General features: G+C 43.9%; 1 protein-coding gene across 1 annotated transcript in view; it reads right to left on the bottom strand.

The window, feature by feature from the left end:
• The window catches only part of LOC307208698 (zinc finger protein RFP-like), a 30,942-nt gene extending 27,618 nt beyond the window's left edge, over positions 1-3,324 (bottom strand). The window contains exons 1-3 of the mRNA XM_079963573.1: positions 2,600-3,324; positions 1,900-1,995; positions 1,364-1,594 (exon numbers count right to left, since the gene is read on the bottom strand). Coding sequence (XP_079819699.1) covers positions 1,364-1,594; positions 1,900-1,995; positions 2,600-3,031 — 759 coding nt within the window. The 5' untranslated portion in view covers positions 3,032-3,324. The remainder of the gene's footprint in view (positions 1-1,363; positions 1,595-1,899; positions 1,996-2,599) is intronic.
• Between the last annotated feature and the right edge of the window lie 9,276 nt (positions 3,325-12,600).

Below are 12,600 nucleotides of genomic sequence, written 5' to 3'. Positions count from 1 at the left end.
GAAGATTTGCAGCAGGCTTCAGAAAGTAGCCCAAAACAGGGACGCTTTGATGTTAGTCAGTCAGGGGGAGCTGGCTACAACACAGACAAAGCTCGCTGGAAGCTCAAAGAGGCATGAATAAACAGAGAGACACTGGAAAAAGAAAGGGGTTGGCACTAATCCTATCTCTCCAAGGAGCCAACGAATGGGAGGGCTTCTAGACAGGAAGCAAAACAAAAGATGCAACAGAAGAGTCATGTTGATTGATGAGGCCGGAGGCTATGTTACAGTCATCCAGAGCTATCTGTTTGTTTTTGCAATAAATTCTCCTTTTTAATTAACAACGCTTACTGTATTGGACGCATGACAACACCTGATTCAATCCCACCTCCTGGAATTTTGCATTTTGCCCTGTAGCGCATGCTGGTACCGTGTTCACCTGAGATCTCTGATATGTACATTCCACACTCAATCATATCCCCTGAACAAACAAACATATTCTCTATACAAACTTATTTTTTTAACAACAACAACAACAACAACAACAACAATAATAATAGGTCACCCCCTCTCTGGCTGGACCCAAAACAGCATCTGAATGAAAAAGTGATGCAGTGCCAATTTGGAATGCTTGTGTTGGAGGCAGTATCGGTTGTATTCAACTCGCTTTTACTCAGGCACACTGAAATTAATGAACCTAAGATAGTCATCCCCATTAATTTCAACCAGTCTACTCTGAGTAAAGGTTAATTGAATACAGAGCCTTATTGGCTTGTGGGCTTCCCAGAGACCTTTAGTTGGCCAATGTGAGAACAGGATGCAGGACGGAAAGGGCCACTGCTTTGATCTAGTGACAACTTGAAGAAAATATTGGGGGGTGGGCAAGTAAGCTCCGCCCGACATAATCAATCACAAGATACAGTACAGTGGTACCTTGGGTTACAGACACTTCAGGTTACAGACTCCACTAACCCAGAAATAGCACCTCGGGTTAAGAACTTTGCTTCAGGATGAGAACAGAAATCGCGCAGCAGCAGCGGGAGGCCCCATTAGCTAAAGTGGTGCTTCAGGTTAAGAACAGTTTCAGGTTAAGAACGGACCTCCAGAACGAATTAAGTTCTTAACCCGAGGTACCACTGTACACACACCCCATTTCAAAACAAATGTCCATTATTGGAGGGGGCTGGTCCTCTCAAATATTTTATTGGGGTGTCCAAGGGACCTCAGCCCCTCAGAGTTGGCTCCTTTGCCAGGGCTGACACATTTTACCATTCATGTACTGCTTGTTTTTCTTACAACAGTATTTTTATGTGGGGAAGGACTAAGAAATGCCTGTAGTCTGAAGCAGCACACTCCACCCTCTCGCATCAGGATGAGGCCTGACCTGCAGGAGTTCACTCTCTGGTTCCTGAAGCTTCTCCTCCATCTCCCGGATGAGGCTGTCAAGAGAGGAGACTTCCCTGGAGAGTCTGGCCAGGTGCTCCTCCCTTTTCTTGGTGATCTCCTTCTCCACCTCTTCCATCTGGGCCAGAAGAAGCTTCTCTTGTTCTTCCAGAAACTGGTGCATTCGCCTGATCTCAGCCACCATCTTTTCCCTCTCTGCTTCCATTTGCTTCTGCAGCAGCAAAAAGAGAAAGGGGAGGAGAACAGCAGGCCACTATCAGGCATAATGTTGCAGGATGAAGAGGCCAGATACCAGAATTCACTTGGAAGGGCAAGTCTGCCATTTTAGAGAGATCACTCCAGCAGGAAAAGAGTTCCGTAAAAATTTACAAGCCCACCCCATTCTCCTTCAAATGGTCTTTCATGCCCTGTGGGTTATCAGGGTGTTCAAAAAGAAACCGCTTTCTGTATTCGATATTCATCCCCCCCCCCAATACATAATCCACTTTTTCACCTTCAAATAACAATGGTGCTTACAAGCAGGTCTTGACTTTCCTTTTCTGTGTTTGCTTTAAACACCAGAATTTTCTCTCTTTCCTTCCTCACATTGTCTAGGCAGCTGCTGATCTGATCCTGAAAAGAAAAGGAAATCAAAGTTTGGTTGCTTTTTTCTTTGTTGGAGTTTTAGTATTCATAATAACAGGAAAGTTGAGTCATCTGCTTGCTCCCTGCCCCAAAGACTGTGGTCTTTGCCTTTGTCATCCAGGGATCCTGTGGCGCAATGGGTCAGTGTGTCTGGCTGTTAACCAGAAGGTTGGTGGTTCGAGCCCAACCAGGGATGGCTGTGGGCAGAATTCCTGCATTGTGGGGGGTTGGACTAGATGGCCCTCCGGGTCCCTTCCAACTCCACTATTCTGTGATTCTATCCCTGCCTCCTCCATTGCTCCTCCCTCCAGCCCTTCCCTAAGGGAGCTGCTACCAGAAGATGAACTGGGGGTGAGTTACTCCTGCAGGGGGACATTAGGGGCACTGTAATCCCCGGAAAGGAAAAAAGAAATGTTTATTGAACAGAGTTTCAGAGGTTTAGTTTTAGAAGGCTGCACAAAAGCTCTTGCTGGCGAGTGATTCTTTGGCTGGCAGAGGGGAGAATACATTAAAGCGTTTCCTTGCAAGACCCCTTTCTCTGTATCTCTTTCACCCTCATCATCCCCAAAGGAAACCCAGAGTGTTTTCCTACCTTGTACTCCTGGGACGCCTCCTCTAGAGGAATCACCTCGTGGCTTTTGTGCTCCTTGGATACATGACACACCACACAGATGGGGCTTTGGTCCTCCTTGCAGAAGAGTTTCAGGGGCTCCTGGTGCTTCTCGCAGACCCTCCCCTTTCCTTCGGCCTCCTTTTCACCTTGAAGACGGAGTTTCCCGAGTTTAAGTTTTTCCACAACATTTGCCAGCGGCCGATTGGGGATGAGGGTCCTGTGCAGAATGATTTCCTTGCACTGAGGGCAGGAAGCCTCTCCCTCGGATTCCCCCCAGCACTGGATCAGGCAGGATCGGCAGAAGTTGTGCCCGCACTCCGGGATGATCACTGGATCCCTGAAATACTCCAGGCAGATGGGGCAAGTGGCTTCCTCGCAGAGATCCTGCACGGGACCCCCAGAAGCAGCCATGGCTGCTGCCTCGCCAGGAAGAGAGAGAGAAATGGTTTCGTTTTCTTTGCTTTTTGTGTGCGAATGGATGTCTCCTTTTCCTTTCCATGAGGAGATTCCAGGGGGTGACTCCAGATTTCCCTTCCGCTCCGCAGACGTGGCCTTAGCAAGGAGATCTGGGGTTCTGCTTCCCCCACCCAGGAAAGTCAAGCAGGGAAATTCAGGATCTCGGCTGCCTTAGAGACGTGAATTGCAGTAGAACAGGGTCTCTGTGACATTGAAATTTATTTTTTAAAAGAGAATGGGCAGAATTCCTTGCTGCTGTTATGGAAAAATTCTGGGTGCATGTTTTCTCCGCATCCCATCTCGTCGGGCGCCACTCCCCACAGGTCACTAAGGTAAGGTTACCAGATTTTTTTCAATGAATCCGGGGACAGTTTTCAACTTCAATGGATTTTGTATGGGAACTGATTTGTAAATCTGGGGACTGTCCCCAGGAAATGGGACATCTGGTAACCTTACACTAAGGCAGTGGTAAAGGTAAAGGTAAAGGTACCCCTGCCCATACGGGCCAGTCTTGACAGACTCTGGGGTTGTGCGCCCATCTCACTTAAGAGGCCAGGGGCCAGGGCTGTCCGGAGACACTTCCGGGTCACGTGGCCAGCGTGACATCGCTGCTCTGGCGAGCCAGAGCCGCACACGGAAACGCCGTTTACCTTCCCGCTGGTAAGCGGTCCCTATTTATCTACTTGCACCCGGAGGTGCTTTCGAACTGCTAGGTTGGCAGGCGCTGGGACCGAGCAGCGGGAGCGCACCCCGCCGCAGGGATTCGAACCGCCGACCTTTCGATCGGCAAGTCCTAGGCGCTGAGGCTTTAACCCACAGCGCCACCTGCGTCCCTAAGGCAGTGGTAGGCAACCTTTTTTTTTAAAAAAAAATATTTTTATTAAGAGTTTTGTTAATACAGTAAAGAAAAAAGAAAACAGAATACACAGAAAACAGACAAAAAAGAAACAAACATAAAATTTGACATCTTGTAATAACCATCTTTTCTTCATTTTTGGACTTCCTCACATCTCTCGCTCCTGCATTCCAAATTTATAAAACTTTAGCCAGCAACTTATCACCTTGTTTCCATTCTTATTGTACACATTTCCAATATTTTGTCCCTAACTTTGAATATTTTTATCTAGGTCTTAGATACCTAATTTTGACATGATATTTATTCAAAATTTATTTTTCTCATAAAATTCACTCATTCTCATAATCTTTTCAACTAACTTTATGGTGCCCTGTTATTTTCAAACCTCTCATCCTTCTTAACACTCATATAATTTACAGTGTTTTTGTAAATAGTCCTTAAATTTCTTCCAATCCTCCTCCACTGCTTCCTCCCCCAGGTCTCGGATTCTGCCAGTCATTTCTGCTAGCTCCATGTAGTCCATCAGATGCATCTGCCATTCTTCCAGCGTGGGCAAATCTTGAGTTTTCCAATATTTGGCGACAAGTATCCTTGCTGCTGTTGTTGCATACATAAATAATGTTCGATCATTCTTTAACACCCTCTGGCCAACAATGCCCAAAAGGAGGGCCTCTGGTTTCTTAGGGAAGGTATACTTAAATACCTTTTTCAGCTCATTATATATCATTTCCCAGAAGGCCTAACCCTGGGGCAAGTCCACCAGAGGTGAAAGAATGTTCCTTCAGTTTCCTTACATTTCCAACACTTATTATCTGACAGGTGATATATTTTTGCTAGCTTGACTGGGGTCATGTACCACCTATATATCATTTTCATAATGTTTTCTTTCAAGGCATTACATGCCGTAAACTTCATACCGGTGGTCCATAACTTTTCCCAGTCAGCAAACATAATGTTATACCCAATATCCTGTGCCCACTTTATCATAGCTGATTTAACCGTTTCATCCTGTGTATTCCACCTCAGCAGCAAGTTATACATTCTTGAAAGTAATTTAGTCTTAGGTTCTAACAGTTCTGTTTCCAATTTCGATTTTTCCACCTGGAATCCTAACTTTTTATCCAATTTAAAAGCCTCTTTAATCTGAGCGTAATGTAGCCAATCTCGCACTTTATCTTTTAGTTTCTCCAAACTCTGCAATCTCCAATTGTCTCCATCTCTTTCTAATATTTCCCAATATTTCGGCCATTCGACCTCCATATTGGGTCTTTTCACAGCCTTAGCTTCCATAGGTGATAACCACCTTGGGGTCTTGTTTTCTAATAAGTCTTTATATTTTGTCCAGACATTAAACACTGCTTTCCTTACAATATGGTTCTTGAAATTCTTGTGAATCCTAACCTTGTCATACCACAAATATGCATGCCATCCAAAAGCATTGTTAAATCCTTCCAAATCTAAAACATCAGTGTTTTCAAGAAGCAGCCAATCTTTCAGCCAGCAAAAAGCTGCTGATTCATAATACAACCTTAAGTCTGGCAGGGCAAACCCCCCTCTTTCTTTAGCATCAGTTAATATTTTAAACTTAATTCTGGGCTTTTTGCCCTGCCAGACAAATTTAGAGATATCTCTTTGCCACCTCCCGAAACACTCCATTTTATCCACAATCTGTAAAGTCTGGAAAAGAAACAGCATCCTTGGCAATACATTCATTTTTATAGCAGCAATTCGGCCCAACAAGGAAAGTTTCAGTCTTGACCAACTTTCTAGATCTCTCTTGATTTCTGACCAGCACTTTTCATAATTGTCCTTGAATAAACTCAGATTTTTTGCTGTTATGTTCACCCCTAGATATTTTACTTTTTTAACCACGTTTAACTCTGTCTCTTTCTGAAACCTTTCTGACTCTGAAACTGTCAGATTCTTTTCCAATACCTTAGTTTTTTGTTTGTTTAATTTAAAACCCGCCACCCGACCAAAGTCTTGAATCAATTGTAATGCCCTTTTCGTACTAGATTCTGGCTCCTGAAGGGTCAAAACTAGGTCATCTGCGAAAGCCTTAAGTTTATACTGTTTTGCTCCGACCTGAATTCCTTCCACCAACCGGTCCCCTCTAATCATATTCAAGAGCACCTCCAGGACCGAAATGAATAACAGAGGGGAAATAGGGCAACCTTGTCGTGTTCCTTTTTCAATTTTAAACTCTTCTGTCACCACATTGTTAACTATCAATTTAGCCTTTTGTTCTGAATAGATTGCATCTATCCCATTTTCAAATCCCCGTCCCACTCCCATCCCTTCCAGGTTTTTCTTCATAAACTTCCAAGAAATGTTGTCAAAGGCCTTCTCCGCATCTATAAATATTAACACTGCTCTTGTATTAATATTTGTTTGCAAAAGTTCCAAAATGTCAATAATATTCCTTGTGTTAGCAAACAAATGTCTTCCTGGGAGAAAGCCTGCCTGATCTTTATGAATCACTTCTCTTAAAACCTTTTTAAATCTGTTTGCTAAAATGTCTGCAAAAATTTTGTAATCCACATTTAGAAGGGAAATGGGGCGGTAGTTCTTAAGTTGTGTCTTTTCCAATTCTGATTTAGGTATCAATGTGATGAAGGCTTCTTTCCACGTTTCCGGTGCTTTCTTCCCCTCCATAATCTCATTGCAAACCTCCATTAGTGGATGTATCAAGTAATCTTTCAGTATCTTATAATATTTGGAGGTAAGCCCATCTGGCCCTGGGGATTTGCCCAGTTGCATATTCTGAATGGCAACTTCAATCTCTTGTCGTGTTATTTTACAGTTCAGGGTTGATCTATTTTCTTGAGACAACCTTGGTAGTCCATTCTTTATCAAAAATTGTTCAATCTCCGCCTCGTTTTGCGGCCCTTGAGTATATAGTTGTTTAAAGTATCTCTGGAAGCACTTCCTAATCTCCACAGGGTTCTGAATATTTCTTCCTTCAATCTCTAGGTTAGTGATCGTGTTTAATTTTTGTCTTTTTTTCAACTGCCACGCTAGCAGTTTTCCGCATTTATTTGCCGAGTCGAATGATCTTTGTTTCATTAACTTAACTTTCCACTCCACTTCCTGATTTATCAATTTGGAGTATTGTGCTTGGTAAAATTTAATTTCTTTCAAAATCTCCTTTGACTTCGGTTTCAATCTTAACTTCTTCTCACATTCTTTAATTTTCTCCAAAATCTTATCTTTTTTCTCATTTTGTGCTCTTTTCTTTACAGCGTTCTGTTGTATCAGAAACCCCCTCATAACCGCCTTACTTGCATCCCAGATGATTCTTTTTTCCACCGTGGTGTTCAAATTTATCTCAAAGTAGTCCTTCAAAACTTTTTGGGCCTTTTTGGTAATCTCCTGATCTCTAAACAGATTGTCATTCATCTTCCATCTAAAGGAGCCGGTTGGGATTAGTCTCATGTCCATCTTTACAGCGTTATGGTCGGAGCAGGTCTTTGGGCAGATTTCCACCTTTCTCGTCTTAGGTGCCAGACCTCTAGTTATCCATATTTGGTCGATTCTTGTCCATGTCAGTTGGGCTTCAGAAAAGAATGTTCCCTCTCTTCCCAGGGGGTTCTTAGTCCTCCAGATGTCAATCAAGTCCATATTGTCGGTCAGTTCAAAAAAAGTTTTAGGTAGTCTGCCATCTTTTGTCACATTTTGGCTTTGAGACTTGTCCATGTTAGTTGATGCCACCCCATTCATATCTCCCATCATAATGATGTTGTCATAGTCCAGATAGTCCAGCATTATCTCATGCAGCTTCTTATAAAATTCCGATTTCCCCTCGTTTGGTGCATAAATTCCTAATATCAAAAACTTTTCTCCCTGATTTTGTATCTCAATTGCCAAAATTCTTCCTTGCTCATCTTTAAATAGAAATTTTGGTGACAGGCTCTCCTTTGCATATATCACCACTCCTCTTTTCTTGACTCGGTCCGAAGAGATAAATTCTTGGCCTAATCTTTTATTTATTAACACTTTTCTGTGAAGCCTAGTCACATGTGTTTCTTGCAAGCAAATAATGTCCAATTGTTCTTTTTTCAATATATGAAATATTCTTCTCCTCTTTTCCGGGGAATTACAGCCATTAATATTCCAGCTCAGAAGTTGCAGAGACATCCTGAACAAATCTGTTATTCCTCTGGTGGTGGTATCTTTTTCTCCGGGTCTTCAGGTCCCAAAGGTGCAGGTACAGGTGATGGTCCAGACCCTGAAGGTCTTTCAATCCCTTTCTGAAGGTCCTCTCCGTAGGCACACAGAAATTTATCTTTATCCTCGGCTGTTTTAATTTTAACCTTCTTCCCTCTGAATGTAAAGGATAATCCTTGGGGAAATTCCCACCTAAAAACAATTGAATTGCTCCTCAGCAATTTTACTAACTCAGTATAGGTGGATCTAAGGTCCAAAAGTTGTTTTGGGATATCTTTATAAATTTTGACTCTTTTGTCCGAAATATCCAGTGATACCAGATCTGAAGAAGTGTGCATGCACACGAAAGCTCATACCTAGAACTAACTTAGTTGGTCTTTAAGGTGCTACTGGAAGGAATTTTTTGTTTTGACTATGGCAGACCAACACGGCTACCTATCTGTAATTAACACTGCTAATTTAAGGAGCCATGCACCTAGGTGAGGTAGAGAGAAGCACGTTTGTTTGTGTTTTAGCTTCATCGTATTACGGTATTTTAATGTTTAGTTGGAAGCCGCCTTGAGTGGCTGGGGAAGCCCAGCCAGATGGGCGTGGTATAAATAATAAATATATTATTATTATTATTATTATTATTATTAGCCTCAAACTCCTTTGAAAGTCAGTGAATGAATAACTCAGACTCTTTCCAACCTGCAGGGCACAATGTTCAGCCCAAACTCCACTGCAATGCGCATTCCCACAGGACAATTGGACACCCATCCACAGCAACAGACCTGGTGAATTTTTAAGCTGCTCTTCAGGTCCAGTTTCTTTCCATTCCCCCCCCCCCACCCACTGATCCCATCTCCAGTCTGTCCATCCTCTCAGAAAAATTAACATTAACCATGGAATTTTTATTTTTTATTTCTTTGTGTGAGGGAAGTGTTCTTTCTCTTTTTACTTGTGATTTATCTTTATCTTTATATACTGCTAAGCATGATTGTTCGGTGGTTGAAACATATTCCTCTTAAAAAATACAAAAATACACACTTTTAAATTTTATTTTCAGTGTTGATGCTCTGAACATTTTTCTCTGATGTTTCATTTGATCCTTGCTGAAGTGAAGGTTCCTTTCTTAATTTGGGTATATGTTCAAGTGTAAAAATGAAGATAAAACAAATGAGGCAATTGCAAATCCACCAAAAACTGTTTTCAGTTTGGTCATCTGGATCCTTGTGGATTATGATTCCTGCTGTCTCTGTGTTGACATTCTGCAGAAGAGAATGATTGGGGTGGATGTCCAGCCTAACTGTTCCAGGAGAACACCAAAAAAGTAGCATGAACAGCAGTTTATCCCGACATACACACTAACATTTGTGTTGTATTCATAAGCTTATGTTAACAATGATTATGATAAGGATAACTGTAATCTGCACAGCTTGAGAGGATACCACAAAGCCAAATGGGCTGCAGAAAGTGGGAGAGGGAGAGGGATCGTGTCAAGGGCCTGAGCTGTCCGTATTGATCAGGGCTTCAACGGAAGTGCCAGTCCTATCAACAGGAAAATCCTCCAGAGCCACTTGGATCCGTTGACCTCTGAGGGTGGACTATTCTCATGGGTGCCCCACCTCCGCAGAGGGGAAATGGTGCTGAAAAAGCCTAATTTCCACAGGAAGTGATCTGAGACCAGGACAACAGACTGAGGTCCATATCTCCCAGTTTCAGATTGCTCACTTCATGCCCAGTTGAAAAGATAAGCTCCAGAGTGTGACCTGGCCAGCAACATGTTGGGACAGCCCCACGGCTGGGAGCCCTCAACCGAGATCAGCTCTGCCACTCAGGCAGGGAGGCTGTTGGGAAGTGAGGGGGGTGGTGAACCAGCAGAATCCCAAATCTGTCCCAAGTAATTACTCAGTGCCAGGAACAAACACTCTAGATCCCCATTCATCTGGAGAGAGAAAGAGAATCTCTCTAGACTACAGCAACCCCCTCACTTGCTGGCTCTCAAGTCTGCCCTGATCCTACACTGAGTAGCCAGGTGGGCACAACTGGCCGAGACCAACTCCACCTTGTTTACCCATCCAGGTCTCAGGAATACAGACCAAACTGGCCTCCTCACCCACAATGAAGTCATGAACCTCAGCAGTCGTGGTCCTCAGGCTGGCTGATAAGATATCGGTTCCTCAGGTCGGAGGGAGGGCTGGCAAACAGCAGAACATTCCCCACCTGCCTCTGCTGTGGGCCCCTGATCCTTTCCCCCCTGTCTCCCACACCATACTTCCCTTTGAACAGGGCAGGCGATCCATGGAGTTGGAGATGTCCAGTCCGGAACGGAAGAACGGGCTGTGTCACGGGGGACAAACTGGAAAACTTTTGGGGGTGGAGATCATCAGTCCCATAGACTGCCTAAAAGGTCGGGCGGGGGAGACATAAAAAGGGTAGTTGGGGGTATCCACATGTACACATTAATGTTTTGCTTCTATTCATTAAGCCTATCTTAACGATGATAAAGGAATTATAACTGTTACCTGCACAGACCCTGTGGCAGTAGTTGGCCAGGTCAGAGGGGAACTGTTTCTCGGGCTGTTAAATGAAACCTCCTGGTGCAGAGGCAGTCTACCTTTGAATAAGCTGAAGCTGTGGAGGTGAACAGGAAAGGGCTTTTGGTCTCAAACCCTCCTTCATCTCACCAATTTTAAAAGGGTGTGTAAGCCAGTGGCCAAAACCATTAGGATGTGCTGTGCGAAGAAGCACTTTCTCTACGCAAACACCAAACCTGTGAGCTAATCCTTTTTGTCTGTACCCAGAATATAAAGTGCACACCTTTGCTTACACAAAGTTCAAAGGGACTTATCCCAGGAATGTGGGCACAGGACTGTAGGCTCAATTTCCCCTTTGTTCCACAGAGCTCAGAAGAGGAAGAGAAAGATGTGCTGTTTCCGCTTCCTCTTCCAATTTGAGAATTGCCATTTGGGTGACTGTGATAAAAATGTTGAATTAAAACGCCTCTCCCGATTTGTATGCCCCATCCACCTGGCATCTGTTGAAAATGGGGTGGAGGGACTATTGCAATTGGCATTTATTTCATTCCCCCCCCCTTCCATTTGCCCACAACTGTTGGTGTGTTAAAAATTAGGGTGCCAATAGGGTACCTGCTCTCTCACTGACATGGCAGATACGGCTGAGACTCACTCTTCTCCCGGTTGTGGGATTCCCACAAATAAAGGGATGGGCAGACTTCAGACTTGGGGGATTGGCTTTCAGTTTTAATTGAAATGCCGAGGTCCAGAAATGGATCCAGGTGCAAAATACAAGCTTATGAAGGGAAGCCCCTGAAATCTGCCCCTCACTCAAGCAATATCAACTCCTCCTGCAGACATTAACGGTCAACGCAGGAAGGTCTGAAGAGGAGCTACAATATATAGAGGGCTTTGCAGAGAGGACTTTCAAACAAATCTCTGAAGGGACCCTTCTTAAGATTTCACATTCTGAGTGCACAGTGTGTTGGACTTGGGATGACAAGGCCCAGGTTCGAATGCCTTTTGATCATAGAGCCAGTGTGGTGTAGTGGTTAAGAGCGGTAGTCTCGTAATCTGGGGAACCGGGTTCGCTTCCCCGCTCCTCCACATGCAGCTGCTGGGTGACCTTGGGCCAGTCACACTTCTCTGAAGTCTCTCAGCCTCACTCACCTCACAGAGTGTTTGTAGTGGGGGAGGAAGGGAAAGGAGATTGTTATCCGCTTGGAGACTCCTGAAGGGGAGTGAAAGGCGGGATATCAAATCCAAATCCAAACTCTTCTTCTTCTTCATAAACTTTAACGTGTCTCCTTTTTCTAAGACTCTCAGCTGAGCCTCTTCTACCTCACAGGGTTTCTCTGAGGATAAAACAGGATAGAACGCCCCTAAAATCCCTGGAGGAAGTGTCATAGGGAACGGATGTTATACTGTTAAGTTTGAAACAAAATAGGAGCAACAAGACGTACAATCTTTAATAGAATCAAACACGTTAGCACAGGAAACATATCCCCAAATACTTTCAGGCCCATTATACAAAAATATAAGAAGAGGTGATCCCTAAAAATGCAGATGTGTATCTGACTTCTCACTACAAAGCACCTTGGAGAAAATAATTGTATACACGGGAATTTACCAACCCCCCCCCCCGAAATATTCTAGGTTGTCACTGTTCTCCCTTCAGAACTCCTGACAGAGGCTCTTCACTGCCAGAGGGGATTTTGTTACATCGAGGCCCAAAACCTGCGTGGGGGGGGGGGTTACGTTTCTGGGGTCAGAATGCAAAGGCAATATAGTGCAAGTCAGGAAGACCCCCAAAAATGCCCCCCAAGCACTCATCCCTACTTGTTCGAAGCCAGAGATCTTGAGAGCTTTATGCAACCTTTCTAGATGCAGGGAACCCCTTCCAACAGTTCTTCCCGGTGTCTCTCCCTCTTTCTATTTATTAATTTGTGGTTCAATGAAGGGTTCTAAGCTGTGATCATGTAAGTTGTGCATGAATTTTGGGC

The sequence above is a fragment of the Podarcis cretensis genome (assembly GCF_951804945.1).
Source record: "Podarcis cretensis genome assembly, chromosome: 2".
NCBI classification, from domain to species: domain Eukaryota; kingdom Metazoa; phylum Chordata; class Lepidosauria; order Squamata; family Lacertidae; genus Podarcis; species Podarcis cretensis.
This window is presented reverse-complemented; position numbering and strand designations above follow the sequence as displayed.